The 16,962-nt window shown below is 41.5% G+C and overlaps 1 protein-coding gene across 3 annotated transcripts in view; it reads left to right on the forward strand.

Annotated features, from left to right (window-relative positions):
* mkln1 (muskelin 1, intracellular mediator containing kelch motifs) overlaps positions 1-16,962 on the forward strand; it is a 136,784-nt gene that overhangs the window by 59,194 nt on the left and 60,628 nt on the right. For all 3 annotated transcript variants that reach the window (XM_087999376.1, XM_087999377.1, XM_087999378.1), the window contains one exon: positions 2,785-2,897. In XM_087999376.1, coding sequence (XP_087855502.1) covers positions 2,785-2,897 — 113 coding nt within the window. The remainder of the gene's footprint in view (positions 1-2,784; positions 2,898-16,962) is intronic.

Genomic DNA, 16,962 nt, shown 5'->3' on the forward strand with positions numbered 1-16,962 from the left:
AATGTTTTGAAAAATGTCCATCTTACAGAAGAGGAAGTGCTGGATGTCTTCAAACACAAAGTGGATAAATCCCCAGGACCTGATCACGTGTACCCTAGAACTCTGTGGGAAGCTCGGGAAGTGATTGCTGGCCCCTTGCTGAGATATTTGTATCATTGATAGTCACAGGTGAGGTGCCAGAAGAGTGGAGGTTGGCTAAGGTGGTAAGGACAAGCCAGAGAACTATAGACCAGTGGGCCTGATAGTGGTGGGGAAATTGTTGGAGGGAATCATGAGGCATAGGATGTACATGTATTTGGAAAGACAAGGACTGATTAGGGATAGTCAAAGTGTCTTTGTGTGTGGGAAATCATGTTTCACAAACTTGATTCAGTTTTTTGAAGAAGTAACAAAGAAGATTGATGAGGGCAGTGCGGTTGACGTGGTCTATATGGACTTTAGTAAGGAATTAGACAAGATTTCCCATGGGAGACTGATTTAGCAAGGTTAGATCTCATGGAATGCAGGGAGAACTCAATATTTGGATAAAGAACTGGCTGAAAGGTAGAAGGCAGAGGGTGGTGGTGGAGGGTTATTTTTGAGACTGGAGGCCTGTGACCACTGGAGTACCACAAGGATCAGTGCTGGGTCCACTACTTTTCATCATTTATATAAATGATTTTGATGTGAACAAAGGAGGTATAGTTAATAAATTTGCAGATGACACCAAAATTGGAGGTATAGTGCACAGTGAAGAAGGTTAACTCAGATTACAATGGGATCTTGATTTGATGGGCTGAGGAGTGGCGGATGGAGTTTAATTCAGATAAATGTGAGGTGCTGCATTTTGAGAAAGCAAATCCTCGCAGAACTTAGACACTTGTGAATGGCAATTTCAAATTGGTTAATGAGACACCAGGAGTGATGGTGCATGATGTGTCAGTCGGGCTAACCGATAGTTGTCGTTTTGCAGTTTGTGGGTAATGGAGGTCTGGATGCAAGTAAAGAGCATTTGGGTGTGAAGAACAGCTGTTTGGATATAAACACAGGATTGCTGTTGTTGTCTGTGAATTTAAATGCCAGGATGACTCAATGTTTTAACACAAGAAGGAAAAAATGGTTCTTGGAAAAAGGTGTACTGAAACTGGTTTTTTATCAGAATTCATGTTCAACGTGAATTTCAAGATTGGACAGCATAGTACTGTTTTTATTATAAACAAAGCAGTTGCAGGTGATCTTAAGTTGAATTGATGCCCAGTCTGGACAAGGTTTTTAATATAAAGTCTTGTCTGCTGACCTTTGGAGTTTGGCTCAATATTACAAAAGGAAGTACGTATTGTGCCAGATTTGTTCAATAAGGCTTTTGTGATGTGATGGTTTCTTTGAACTGTGAGAATCTATGAACATTGACGTTCTGTACGTTGAAACACAAGAAGTTTATTACTGAAGGGTAATCAGAGTTAATGAACTATAATAACCTTATTTTAAAATACAATAATACCCAATCACTTTGATTCTAGTTCTGTTTCTTCATTTTCTTAATTTTCGCCTCACTCTGAGCACCCTTGCCCGTCAATGTTCCCTGTCCTGCCTCTTAACCTCCCTCTCTTGCACCCCTTCTATCACCTCTTTCCTTTCTCCCATGTCTGTCGTCTTCCTGTCTTTATCCATCCAGTCTCTGTTCTCACCCACTCCCTGCACCCACTGTTCCCCTCACACTCTCACTGTACCCACTCCTCCCCTTTGCCTCTCTCACATGTCCCATCCTCCCCTCGTGTCACTCTTTGTGTGCCACCCAACCTCGCCCTCTCGCTCGCTCTCTCGCTCGCTCTCTCTCGCTCTGTGTCTCCCTCGTGCTCTCTCTCTCTCTCTCTCTCTCTCTCTCTCTCTCTCTCTCTCTCTCTCTCTCTCTCTCTCTCTCTCTCTCTCTCTCTCCCCCTCCCCCTCCCCCTCCCCCTCCCCCTCCCCCTCCCCCTCCCCCTCCCTCTCTTTCTCTCTCTCTTTTTCTCTCTCTTTTTCTCTCTCTCCCTCTCTTTCTCTCTCTCTTTTTCTCTCTCTTTTTCTCTCTCTTTTTCTCTCTCTCTCTCTCTCTCTCTCTCTCTTCTTTTCTCTCTCTTTTTCTCTCTCTCTACCTATCTCTCTCACATTCGCTCACAGTGTGTGTGTCTCTCTCTCTCTCTTGCTCACTCTCTCCCTCGCGCGTGCGCTCTCACCCTTATCTCTCTTCCTCTCTTTCTCGCGCTCCGCTCTTTCCTCTCTTTCTCGCGCTCCGCTCTTTCCTCTCTTTCTCGCGCTCCGCTCTTTCCTCCCTCTAGCTCGTCTCCCCTCTCTTCCCGTCTATCCCCCCCCCACCGTCTGGCGCTTCGCCATCTCTACACACCCCTGTCTGTGCCACCCTGCACTCTGTTCCACCTGCCTCCCTTTCTGCCGTTTATACCTTACAAAGTCTTTGTGCTACAGTGAGTCGAAAACATGCACTGCTTTATTGAATTTTCTGTTTTTGTATTTTTGTTGATATAAACCCTTATTTTGGAACCTTGCTAATATCTTGTCTGACCCACTGCATGAAATAATGTTACCTAGGTGTTGGAAAGCGTTGCTGGAATGGAATATTAATAAACCTGTGGTTTTAATTTGACTTAACACATAAATGCTGGAGTTAACACATTATCATGTCAGTAAGTTTGTCATTCAGCTGACAACCCCTGAGTATAAGTGATATGATGATGTTGGAACTAGATTGTAGAAATTGAAGTGAAAGCATTGAGTCAAAAATCTCTGAATAATGACTTATTTTCTTTGCAGAAACAGTATATTTATTTGGTGGTTGGGATGGAACACAAGATTTGGCAGACTTCTGGGCGTACAGTGTTAAAGAAAACCAATGGACTTGTATATCAAGGGATACTGAGAAAGAGGCAAGTATATTATGTTGGAAATAGTGCTGGGTTCGTCGTTGCATAGAATAAAGATATAATTGGAAATTGAAGGGGCTGTCCTGTAGAGTTTCACAAACTAAGCAGCAATACAAGGATGTTACTATGTGATGGGATTGCTGTACGTGATTCCTCAGCGAGTGAGTTTGCGGAGATTCAAAAATATGGCCAGACCTGTAATTTGTATATGGTCCATGGTGCTGTAGCATTGTTAGCTTGCTACTTGAACTGATTCCAAGTGAAGTTCTCTGGAGAATTTGGCATCCTTTCAATGCATTTCCAGCCTATTTTACCAATATTTTAATCCTTGTCTGTTCCCATCTATTTTATTCTGTAGGGGAAAAAAATGTTGTTCATCTTCCATGCTGCACAATATGAATTTCAAGTTCGAAATTATTTACAGAACAGTAACAGATCATTCAGCTGACAAACCCTTACCAGTATTCATAATTCTTATGAGCATTGTTGGAAATGTCACACTGCTTATATTCCTGTTGCAATTCAGCAGCTAGTCGATACCACGTTTCACAAATTGTAGTACCATTTTCTCTTGTCCTTGCAACTAAGTTCATGTGATGTTTTAAAGGAAGGTGATAAATAGGCTTTCTTTCAAAGTTGTCTCTGAAAATATTGATTTCTTGCTCTGTGCTCTGATCCTGTTTGGAAATTATTTTTCCTTAATGTTGCTTGATGGGATTACAGTCAAGTGAAATATCCAGTCAGTAATTAGTGTGCATGCTTTTGGGTCCATGATGTTCGTGCAAAGAATTGAATTTTATATTTCACCTCCTCCAGTGCAACCCAATGGATTCATTATCTCTGTTCCACCCTCAAAATAACTGGATCCCACAGACTTGCTTTCATTCTGTCAATGGATGGTTGTTACAGTCCAAAGAGGAATGGCTTGTGAATTTCCTTGCAATGAAGTTTGTGGTTATAATGACTAGAAAATTCCTGAGATTTTCTTCTGTTTCTTATTTTGTTGATGTTACTTTGGCAGAAGTGCGGTGGAAACCATGTCTGACTAAGTAATGCCTGAATGGGCGAGCTGGTTTGTGGAACTTTCCTGACCAGTGCGTTCTAATAATTAGAATTCATATTAAATCAGAAGTAAGAAACACTTAATGGTAAGTTACTGGGAAGTGTTGCTGAACAAAGACACCTTTTGAGTGCAGGTTCATGGCTTCTTGAAAGTGGAGTTGCAGATAGATAGGATAGTGAAGGAGGTATTAGTATGCTTTCCTTTATTGGTCAGAGTATTGAGTGCAGGAGTTGGGAGGTCATGTTGCGGCTGTATAGGGCATTAATTGGGCCACTTTTGGGATATTGCATGCAATTCTGGTCTCTTTCCTATCAGAAAGATGTTGTGAAACTTGCAAGGGTTAAGAAAATATTTGCAAAGATGTTGCCAGGGTTGGAGGATTTGAGCTTTCAGGAGATGTTGAATAGGTTGGAGCTGTTTTCACTGGAGCACTGGAGGCTGAGGGGTCACCTTTGTAGAGATTTATAAAATCATGAAGGCATGGATAGGATCAATAGATAAGGTCTTTTCCCTAGGGTGGGTAAGTCCAGAACTCGATGGCATAGTTTTAGGGTGAGAGGAGGAAGATATAAAAGGGACCTAAGGGGCCAGCTTTTCACTGAGGGTGGTATGGGATGAGCTGCCAGAGGAATTGGTGGAGGCTAGTACAATCATAGCATGTAAAAGGCATCTGAAAAGGTATATGAATAGGAAGGGTTCAGAGGGAGAAAGGCCAAATGCTGGCAGGTGGGACGAGATTGGGTTGGGGTATCTGTTTGGCACGGACAAGTTGGACAGAAGGGTCTGTTTCCGTGCTGTTTATCTCTAGACTCTTAAGATGCAGGTATTGACATGTCCTGAGTTGGCATCAATGCATCTGTATGTCCTCCAGCATTACATTCAGCATACATACAATTCCTTAGGATCTGGAAGGTTCATATGGGACAAGAGTCACCCTAAAAGGGCACTTGGTGAGATAAGGAAAAGCCTGGAAACTGCTGGTCTAATTTAATTAACAGTTCAAGACATTCTAATTCTGAGAAGCAAATTTTGACCAATTCCTGCACCCCTTAAACCAAAGATTCAATTATATGCACAAATGCTGAATCAATTCATTTTAGCTGGAATGTTTTATTGGAGCCATTTACTACTTCATTATAATAGTGTGCCTTTTGTTTCTTCTACCTGAATATGTACATGGCAGCCCTTCTGTTGTTGTTTTCAAGCATCTATTTCACTGTAATATGATGAAGAATTCATAAAGGAAGAAATGTTTTGTTGAGATTATATTTATGTTTGTAATCAACTGACTGCTGAGAGCAGTTAATTGAGGGTTGCAAAACAATATCAAAAATATCTGTGATACCAGCAAATGTAGTTGATCGAGAATTTTCTTCACAAACCACTTTATATAAGCAACGTTATATGATGCACCATCTAGTTGAGAACATGCTTGGACGGCAAGAATAAAACTTGGTGTGTTACTGTCTAATACAAACATACTTCAGCATGTGATGTTTTCTTTAACATTAAGCTTGCATTTTGCAAGTTTTTGTCTTTTGCTAATGGCACGCTTTCCTTTGCAAGAGGATTGGAGTATTGGAGTAAGGATGTCTTGCTGCAGTTATACAAGACTTTGTTGAGGCCACACCTTGACTATAGTGTGCAGTTTTGGTCTCCTAGTCTGAGGAACGATGTTCTTGCTATTCAGGGAGTCCAGTGAAGGCGCTAGACTGATTCGCGCGGTGGCAGGACTGATATATGAGGAAAGATTGATTGGGCTTGTATTTACTGGAATTCAGAAAAATGAGAGGTGCTCTCCTCAACATATAAAATCCTAATGGGAATGGATAGGCTAAATGTGAGAACAGGTTGGGGAAGTCCAGAACAAGGTGTCCAAGTCTAAGAATAAGGAGTAAGCCCTTCAGGTCTGAGATGAGGGAGAAGTTATTCACTCAGAATTGTCAAACTGTGGAATTCTCTCCCACAGGAAGCTGTTGGCGGGTGAGTTTGTTATATATATTCAAGAAGGAGCTGGATGTGGTACTTGCTGCTAAAGGGATCAAGGGATATGGGGAGAGGGCAGGAATGGATACTGAAATTGCATGATCAGCCATGATCCTATTGAATGGTGGGTAGGGCTGAATGGCCCACTCCTGCATCTATTTTCTATATTCTATGTCAGTGACTAAGCCATGGCAGACTCTTTGAAATTGTCTGGCTTGAAGGCAGATGTTGCTGCACTGTACAATAATATTCCACTGCATGTTAGCTACTAGTTGAAACAATGAGCTATATTTTAGTATTGCTTTAATTGACACAGTTAAATCAGAATTAAATTATTATTGGTGAGCCCAATGGCCTTTGGTGTTCGTTGTAAAAATAGAACGAGTCTCAGGTAAATGTGATTTACCATAAATCCGTGGCTATGTGGATCATCTGAAAATCTTCAAAGGCTCTTTCCTGTATGCGACGGTTATCTTGTTTATTAAAAAAGTAATGATTTTGTTCCACAGAGAACAATGTTTCAGTTATTGCTGAATAGATTTAACTTATTGGGTATTATAGTGAGTTGTTCTTAAAGCGCCATTACTTTCCAGTTCTGCTTGTGTTGTATTGCATAAAAGAAGTTCTCTGCATTCTGATGTACATTTTCTGCACACTTGGGAATTGCTCTTGGTTTGTTTGGGGAAGGGAGCTCATTAGTGCATACTTGGAACTTAACCTGAGTAGGTTTAGTCCGTGCCCCTGCAGCACTCCCACCCACCCAGCCAGCACATCTTCCCGAGCAGAATTACATCATTGTGGTTAGCTTCAGGTGTGTTTCCAATTCAGTGAAAGTCTGTTTTTCTTCTGCAGATGTGTTTTCTAAACTTATCCATAGCTCAGCAAATTTAATGTTGTCTGTCTGAAACTGTGTGCAGGATTATTTGGGTGATTAAATTAATGATGTGACAAGCTGTTGAGTAGGGCATATAAGTGTTTGGAGATACAGCTCAGAGCTGTGTCAGATTTGTCCTGGGCGGAGCAATGCGTGCTATCACCAGATTGTTTAAAATAGCTTTGTCTTTGACCACAAAAGGAACTAATCTTCTTGAGTTGATTCAGAGATGACGTCTATGCTCTTATGTCATTGCTACAAAACTTAATAATGTACTGTCATGTGGTTATCCATGTTTAGCGTATGAGGAAAATGACTTTTTTGAAGCTACAGTATCGAGAATAGGTGACAAATTGTGTACCTGTATGCATTGATAAATCCTATAATTGTGAGATATGTATGGTTCTGATTTTTAACCTCAGGGGAAACAAAATACACACTTTAATTTCAGTCACATTAGGTTATCTTGTGGGTTCTTACTGAATGAAAGTTGTTATAAGCCAGTGTGCTAAATAGCCCCAATTTACTAATGCCATCAAAATGCGGGCAAATAATTCAAGTGAGAAACGCAACCACTTCAGACTCTTAACAAAACTATACTTGCCATTTGTTCTTAAGGTGGCAGTCCTAACAATCAAAGTGATGAGTTATTTCTTCAAGTATTCCTTGTTATGGGACACAACAGACCCCCACAAAATATTTTAAGGTAGCCCAGACCCTAATTTTTCTTATTTTAAAAGTAGATGTGAAGTGCCGTGTGCCAGATACAATGCGACTGGTCAAACTACAGGTGCACAATCCTTTATCCGAAATGCTCGGGACCAGCTGGTTTATGGGAATTTGGAATTTTCAAATTTCAGAATAAATGACAGTTTGGTGAAATTTGAAAAATTCTTAACAAACGATAGACGCGCTGAGTAAAATGGGCCCTGAAACAGAATTGAGGCCTGCCAGTGATGGGCCACGCCCCCCACACACCGCATCTGAATGACAGGCATCAAGTTGGTGTGAAGTTGGGTTAACTGTTTGCACACTAAACAACCTTGTTAATGAGAAAAAACTTCTTGAAAAAGCCTTAGGATTTTGGAGCTTTTCAGATAAAGGTTTGTCGACCAGTGATTGATATTAAGCAAAAAATAACTGACTTAAGCACTATAGTAAATTACAAACAAAAGAAAGAAGAACTTAGAATAGCATCTGAATAATATATACATTAACTATTACTAATTAACTGTTCCAATATAATAACATCCTAAAACTCCCCCTTGGCAATAAAGGAAAAATCAGAAAATTACATTTGTCTCCTAGTAACCCAGCACAAAGAAGCCCCAGCTTCGAGCTGTAACCAAGAGGGAATAGATAGCTTCTACTTCAAGCCCACAGCAACAACTGCTTAAAGCTAAACCTAAAAACTTCAAAAAAAGAAGCTAGAATGCCTGTTCTGAGAGATGTCATGACATCCAGCCAGGTTGCCTCCTTTGCTCCAACGTTTACAAAAGTTGGCTTCATAAGCTGTTTGCTCGGCAGTTCTGTCTTCCTATCTCTTTTAAAAAAAGCTGTGATGAAATAAACTCTTTCAACTACAGCACTGTCACATCCCTCAGCAACCCTCATGACTGACAGCTTTAATGCTTCCCGTGCCTTTGGTGCATGTGTCCAATCTGTAACCTATGATCTCGTTCACTGTGCCTTTTCCAGTCATGATAGAAATAACTGAGTCCAGAAGTTTCTGAAGACCTTAAATGGATTCTTTTCTTGTTGGCGAGATGTAACTGGTGGGGTGCCACAGGGTCTAATCCTTGGGGCCCCAACTAGTTGCAATCTATTTTAATGATTTGGATGCAGGGATAGAAGATCCTACAGCTAAATAATGCAGGCAACACAAAAATAGGTGGGAAAGTAAGTTGCGCTAAAGAAACAAAACATTTACAAATGGATATGAATAGTTTCAGTGAAACTATTCCAAAATTTGATCTTTGAAGTTTAATGTGGATAAGTCAATTTTTCAATTTTAGCTTGAGGAATGGAAAGGCAAAGTGGAGAAAAACTGCAGAGTGCTTTGGTGCCGATGGAAATGGGTGTCCTCATCCTGAATGACAAAAAAGTAGTATGGTACAGCTGGTAATAAGGCAAAGGGAATCTATTGAATGGAACACCAAAGTAGGGAAGTGTTGCTGCAAGTATACAATGCATGAGTGAGACTGCACCTGCAGTCCCCTTGCCCAAGGAGGGAGGCAGTTCAGAGGCAATCCACTAGATAGATTCTATAGATGAGGGATTTGTTTTATGAAGAGAGATTGAGGAGTTGAGACCTATACACTCAAGTTTAGAAGACTGAGAGGAGATCTGATGGAGATATTTAAGATACTGAAGGGATCAACAAAGTGGATGTAAAGAGGGTGTTTATTTGTGAGGTGATGTAGAATGAGAAGTGATAGTTTTAGGATAAAGGGTAGCAGATTTAAAACCGGTGAGAAACACTTTTCGGGGAAAAAAAGTGTCATGAATCTCTTCACTATCCCAGAGTGTCGTGGATGCTGGGACGCGGAATAAATCTAAAGAGGAGATTGAATTTAATTAGTAATGAGTTGAAGGGTTACGGAAAATGGGCGTAAGAGTGGAGTTGAAGATTTGATGAGATCAACCATGATTGCATTGAATACTGGAGCACAGTTGACTGGCTGAATTGCCTACTCCAACCACTGATTCTTATGTTCTTAGCAGAAAAATCCGATTTGTGTTCATGTTGATTTAATGTTTCATGTTCTTAGAAAATCTGTGTTTAGCAACCAATGAACTACCTTTGAATGCTAACCTATATTGAGTTATTATGTCTGGCAACTATTTTGCATTTAACAATATCCCACAAATAACTAATTAGTTTCATGACTTGCCCTCACATGCTACTGGATGATAGAGATAGTTTCACTGGGTTACTGGGAGAGCTTGTTTCTTCTCTTTGATTATTGTTGTGGATGCTTTAACACTTATCAGAATAGGTTGAATTTGAAGCAAAGCATTTTTTAATGGCAGAGATCTCCTTGATAAATACACTGAATTGACAGAATTGGAAAAGAATTGGATCTTCAGTTTGTGAGAATTCTTCATGAGTTCGATAGTGCCAATGTATAAGTGAAATGAGGCCCCTCCCCTTAGGTGTAGATTTGGGACTGAGGTGGAATGTGCTTTCACTCAAACTTGGTGAATGGATTTTTTAAAAACCCCTAAAATCATCGAAAGTAGTTTTCACATTCTCATGCGTGTGTCAGTAATTCAACAGAACCTAATGAATTCAAACTGAGGTGGTGAAAGATTATTGAGTATGCCTCTGTTTATTTTTAAAAATCTTTTTTTAAAATTCCATTCAAGTACTGTTGGGGCAGATTTTAAAATAACTGTCATTTCAAGTTAGAATGAAAGCTCAGTGTTGTAATTTATGTTGTAGGATAATTATTCCAAAAGCTTGGTTCCTTTGTGTCTCTGGTGCTGGTTTATAATGTACAAAAGTTCTGGGTGTAGGTTTGCTCGCTGAGCTGGAAGGTTCGTTTTCAGACGTTTCGTCACCCTACAATTCACGTTGTCAGCAAGCCTCCGGATGAAGCTTCCAGCTCAGCGAGCAAACCTACATCCAGAACCTCAACCTGAGCTACAAATCTTCTCAAAACTTGCCAGTGTACAAAAGTGCTGAAGAAAATTGTTTGATCAAGAATTTCAGGGAGGACAATTCGTTTTGCCAATTTGAAATCCTGGATCATCTTGTACATAATGTAGATGCAAAGAACAGTTCATATCTATTGTATGCGTGGCTTCAGGCAGAAGCAGATTGACTTCAAACAATCAGTGGTAGTGATTATTAAAAGTTATTAATTTTTTAGGGAATTGCTAACTTGAATATTGCTGTTTCATAATCTTATCCTGAAGTGGCTGATTATTTGCATGGTTGCATGATTCCAGGCTTCTGAAGTATAACTAAGATGTTAAAAAAAAAAGTAGTAGCCAGTTTGTAGACAGAATCCGAAAATCAGCAGAGAGATTGTGGCCAACAGGGCTTGTTTTCATGTCTGTTACTTTATTTCCAATTTGCTTTTCCTTTCCAAGATTGCACATGAACAATTTACTTTATTGCCTGTTTATTGTGAAATTTTACTGGTTGACCAACTCGCTTCCCCTGGCTTCCAGTCCTGAGTAACCATATCGCTCACCCTGTGCATTAAGAGGGTAGTTACAACAGTCAAGATATCATCGAAGGCCTGCTCCAGCCTAAAAATTGAATTGAATTAACTTCATTGTCACGTGTCTGTACTGCTTGAGGAAGTAATTCCCTGATGCCTCCCCATATGGTTAAACTCACCACACTGAGGAGTAACGGTCAAGAATCTATGGTAGGAGAAACATGCAGCGGAAATCGCTGTTTTCAGCAGATTCCAAAACTCGTAACTGGCTCGGATCTCCCAAATAAACCATGGATCCTTTTAAGATCTTCTAAGTCCGACCAAGCACTCTGTGCATCCACCCAAAATCAGTGGGGTTGCCAAAAGCAACCAGGCTGCAGCTGTGGCCTAAGCAAGGCGATTGCCTGATTCTGACTACATGCCCGAGAAACACATACTGAGCAAAACTCCAGCTGATGAATAAAATTACTAATTCAGGAGATGTAATAAGCACTGCATCACTTTACTTGTTCAAAATCTGTTCAAAACTGCATGCTTTCTGGGGCGGGGGGAGGGGTGTTAGCTTTGGATTATTTCCTTGTGTACTTCATGAACACCTTCTACCCTGACCTCAAGTTTACCTGGACTGTCTCGGACCCCTCCCTCCCCTTCCTCCCCTTCCTCGACCTCTCCATCGCCATATCTAGTGCTGGTGACCAACTCAACACAGACATCTACTTCAAACCCACAGATACTCGCAGCTACCTGGACTACACATCCTCCCATCCTCCCTCCTATAAAAACGCTATCCCTTACTCTGTTACTCTGCTGCATCTGCTCCCTGAATGAGCAATTCCTCTCCAGAACATCCCAGATGTCCTTCTACTTCAAGGACCGCAATTTCCCCTCCCATGTGGTCAACAATGCCCTCAAGTGCTTCTTCTTCACTTCCCACACCTCTGCCCTTGAACCCCACCCCTCCAACAGCAGCAAGGATAGAATACCTCTTCCCATCCCCCCAATCTTCCACCCCACCAATCTCTGGATGCAACTGATTATCCTTCACTTTTTCCGCCACCTCCAGTCAGACCCCACTACTAGAGATATATAGTTCCTCCCCATCCCTATCACCATTCCGCAGAGACCATTCCCTCCATTACTCCCTCGTTAGGTCCGAACCCTACACCAACCCTACACCCTCCACTCCTGGCAACTTCCCTTGCCGTTGCAAGAGGTGTAAAGCCTATGCCCACACCTCCCCCGTCATCTCCATTCAAGGTGCCAAAGGATCCTTCTACACCCAGTAGAGTTATTGCTGCACATCCAAACACCTCGTCTACTGTGTCTGTTGCTCCCAATGTGGTCTCCTCTACATTGGGGAGACAGGATGCCAACTTGCGGGTGGTTCAGGGGATCATTTCTGGGACATATGCACTAAACAGTCCTACTGCCCTGTGGCCGACCACTTAAACCCGCCCACCCACTCCACCAAGGACATGCAAGTCCTGGGCCGCCTCCACTGCCAAATCCAAGCAACCCGATGCCTGGAGGAAGAGCGCCTCATCTTCTGCCTTGGGACCCTCCAACCACACTGCATCAATATCGATTTTACCAGTTTCCTCATCTCCCCTCCGCCCACTTTATCGCAGAACCAACCCTCCAACTTGGCACTGCCTTCTTGAACTGTCCTACCTGTCCATCTTCCTTCCCACCTATCCACTCCACTCTCCTCTCTGACCTTTTCTATCACCCCCCCCCCCCCACTTCATCCACCTATCGCCTTCCCAGTTACCTTCACCCCCAATCCCACCCCCCTCCCATTTATCTCTCAGCTCCCTTGCCCACCTGCCCACCACCCCATTCCTGATGAAGGGCTTATGCTCGACTCTCCTGCTCCTCGGATGTTGCCAGACCTGCTGTGCTTTTCCAGTGCTCCACGTTTTGACTGTAATTTGTTGAATCTAGTTTGTGACCACCTAAAATTTAACATCAGTTTTAGAATTCCAGTTTTAAAAAATGGCTTTAATATTGGATAACTGCATTTAATCCAAGTCATTTTGAAACTGCTATTTTTAATATCTTTATATTTTCTAATATTGTCCACTTTCCTTTTCCCTCATTAAACTCCTCCTGTACTTTATTAACAGGTTGGAAAACAGCAGCATTACTTGAAATTGCACAGGTTTTGATTTCTTTGCTCCCCTTCACATCTTTTCCAAATAGCACTCTATCTACTTGATACCACGTTCTCATAGCAACTACACTAAATTGGCAGCTGGCCACAAGTGAATTGTTTTGCAGTCATCTTCATTTAAAAGTGCAAGTCTGTCTTTATGATTTATACAGCGTTACATTGAATTGCCTGGGCGATACTTTGGTGCGGGCTAAACAGAAGTCAAGCACTTACTCTTCCAGAGTGGATAGCAGTCAGCTGGTTTGCCATCACCTCTGCTGACCCCCACCTTTTGTCTTCCATCAGTGCTTGAAACTAGCTGTCATTTGAGGTTTTTGGAAATGGTCTGGGTAATCGCCACTCCCATTGTTGTCACAGCCACTTTGACAATAAATTACTAAGACTAGATTATACAACTAATGCAATATTCCTATTTGTGGAGCCCTCTTAGATTTAAATTAATTGTTGCATTTCTTATGTTCGGTCAATGGATGCACTTTAGAAGTACTTAATTTGGCTGATGTACTTTGGGGTGACTTGAGGACATGTAAGACACTACCTAAATGTTAGTTTTGTGCAATTAGACAACAGAATCTTTCCAGTATTGAGCACTGAACTTGTCTGCCTCTTACACGAGTCAACATTGCGTGCTGTATGAAATGGAAAAATTGATGCACAACCATTTTGAGGTTGGTACTGAAGCAAGACTAGATGAGCTTTACTTTACAGCTGTCTTCTATTACCTGACCTGTGTGTGGTTAAGTTTGGGCCAAAAGTAAAATTACATCTTAGCATCAAGTTCCTTTCCTGAAACAGAGCTAAATTTATATATTTTCTGTTTGTGATTTTTAGTGAGATAAAATGTTTCGTGTGAAATATTGGGGAAAAGAGGGATATGGTTATAGACACTGAGTTAAATTTAATTACAGTTTTAGCTTGAGAGCAACTGAGGTATATAGTACATTAACTTAAATATGTCTGTCTCTGACTTAGATTGTTAAAAAGCATTGTATCGTCCTCGCACCCAGCAATATATTTATACCAGTACTGGTTGGTGGTTCACATCTTTTGTTGGTTATTGCTTTTGCAATTTGTTGACATGAATAGAGGATTGCACCTGCAATTGGTAAGCGTATTCCATATGCAAATGCCGTGCGCAAGTTACTTATATTGTTGAGATGCTTGATTAAAGATGTGTAAAGCAGTGTCATCGTATTGAGTTCAGTTTAAGCATAACAATCATTTTTAGGATTTTTAAGTTGCAATTTATTGTATTTGAAAACTGAATACTATTTTTAAATGTTGATTTTACCCTGGCACAGTGTGTGGAAATAATTCCTAACTGTTGGTTGTTCTGTGGCTTATTCAGTTATAAACATGTGTTTGCCATGTAATTTGACTGTTTATATAATACTTTTGTTGTCATCTCCACACATGCTGAGCAGACTGGTGCAGCATCCTCAGACTTGCTATTATTAGCCTCTTCTGAAGTAATGGAATGTATCGCCGTTTTAAGAAGCGCAAATCTGTTTGGTTTGTTCTGCACTTTTTTCAAGGCAAAATGGAGAATACTTTAGTTTAGGTAATTCAAGTAGTTCTGCACAAACTTGGTTATTCCTACCTGAAAATATTCTATGGTTTGGTACTTCTTAGAAATGCCACTTTAAGCATATTGATGAAAAATATTATTACATGTGAGAAGGGCCAAATGGGCCTTGGGGTGGCACAGGAGCTCTGTGGCACAATGCCCCACAGCACCATGGACCGAGGTTTGATTCCAGCCTCTGGTGACTGTGTGGAACTTGCACAAGCTCCCTGTGTCTGCATGGGTTTCTTCCAGGTGCTCCAGTTTCCTCCCACAATCCAAAGATGTGCAGGTTAGGTGGATTGGCCATGATAAATTGCCCATAATGTTAAGGGATGTGCAGATTAGGTGCATTAATCAGGGGTGAAATATAAGATAGTAGGGGAATGGTTCAGGGTGGGTTACTCTTCAGAAGTTCAGCTGGACTAGTTGGGCTGAAGGGCCTGTTCCCACGGTGTAGAGATTCTAATCAAGTAAAAATCCTTTTTCCTGATTGTATCATAGTAAAGAAATAAGTAGCAGCAGATCGACGTAACAGGCCATCAATAGCTAAGATACACGATCATTCATACCCATGATGTGAATGTTGTTTGAGCCCTCCTTTACACTCCAGTTATTGGAAGAAGAAATGTTGTTGTATTTTGAGTGGTATTGCCTTTCAGATGATCTGTTAAAATGAGGTTTTATCTTCCTGCTGAGGCAGGTGCAAAAGATCCTTTGGCCTTATTTAAGGAGGACCTGAGGAATTTTCCTGATGGCCCAGACAATATTTATCCGGTTTCCCGAACGCCTTCTCAGATCCTCCTCTATCCTTTTCTCGGCTCCACACTCAAGTATTCCATTCATATTGTGGCCTGCGTCTGGTTTTCTGGTATTTGTAGCTTTTAATTCATCCAAGTCTCTGCCTGTATTCCAACTTGATGGATCTACATATGCTCTTGATCATATTTCATCCAAAAAATACTATTTAGTTTAGTATAGCTGAATATATAATTTTCTCCTGTTCAAATGACTACTCTGAGATTAAAAATAATTCATGACATCAGTTTATGTTGCAACGTCATTGACTTGGACTATGCAGCGGCTTTACACTTGGTTGTAAGTTCCAGATTGTTGGAGAGACTTAACCGAAGCAAAGATTTAAAAGTTTCGCAGTTTGAATGTTTCATTGATACTGGGTTGTAATCTCAGTTATAGCTCTTGAAATTTACATATTCAGATTAATTTAAAGAGTGAGCCAGCAGATACTTGTTTCCACTGTAATTCCTATGCATTAAAAAGCTGTTAATTTCATAGTGGCAATGGAAGTGTCTTGTGATTGATATCACTAAATTCACCAGAAGAATGAATGAAATCGTTTCACCAAATCTCCAAAGATTCCAGAATCTCATTTAAAAGGAAATATGGGGGGATCCAAGATGGCGGTGACCCAGTAAGACTGAGTCTATAGTGCTCCTCCCAAGACTTGGGCACAGTGGGTCACCTACCCCCTACCAAGCTCACCAAATCATTTATAAATCATTTATAATAGTTTAGTAACTCAATTAGTTGTGTAATATTACATTTAAGCAACTTAATCCTAAGTTAAAATGACTAAAGGGAAGGGAGCCCGCAGCTCTCAGCAAGCAGGAACCCCTCCCCCACACTCTCCAGCTGCAGCAGAGGCGTCCACAGCCGCCCCGGGGGACTTAGCTACAGTAGCAAGTCTTGCAGAAATGCTTTCCAAGCTTGACTCGAAGATCGATGCCTTTATCGTCGAATCCAGAAATCGTTGGGAGTCGCTCTCGGCCGCGCTGCAGAAGCACGACCGTGAGATTGAAGAAATTCAACGCCGAGTCGGAGGGGCGGAGCTAAAGGCCGCGACCTCTGAGACAACCGCTCAATTGGCCGTGGATCAGGTCCGGACTCTCGAGCAGCGAGTCCGGACCTTGGAAAATCATATTGACGACCTCGATAATCGAGGTCGTCGAAAAAATATTCGTTTGCTGGGCCTTCCCGAACGGGAAGAGGAAGGCCAGCTTACAGCATTCCTGGAGCAGTGGCTGCCACAACTTTTAAATCTGCAAGCTGGATCAGGCCAGGTAAGGGTGAAATGGGCCTACCGGGTAGCAATACGCGGGCCCGGCTCGAACCAGCGCCCACGCCCGGTCCTGTTCCGGCTGCAGAGCTACAGGGAGAGGCAGATACTCCTAGAAACCTCTAGAAATCTCGGAAAAGACCCCCAAGCTATGATCTA

This window comes from Chiloscyllium plagiosum, unplaced genomic scaffold (genome assembly GCF_037043375.1).
Source record: "Chiloscyllium plagiosum isolate Xiang-an unplaced genomic scaffold, Cpla_swu_hap1 HiC_scaffold_23, whole genome shotgun sequence".
In the NCBI taxonomy this organism is placed as follows: domain Eukaryota; kingdom Metazoa; phylum Chordata; class Chondrichthyes; order Orectolobiformes; family Hemiscylliidae; genus Chiloscyllium; species Chiloscyllium plagiosum.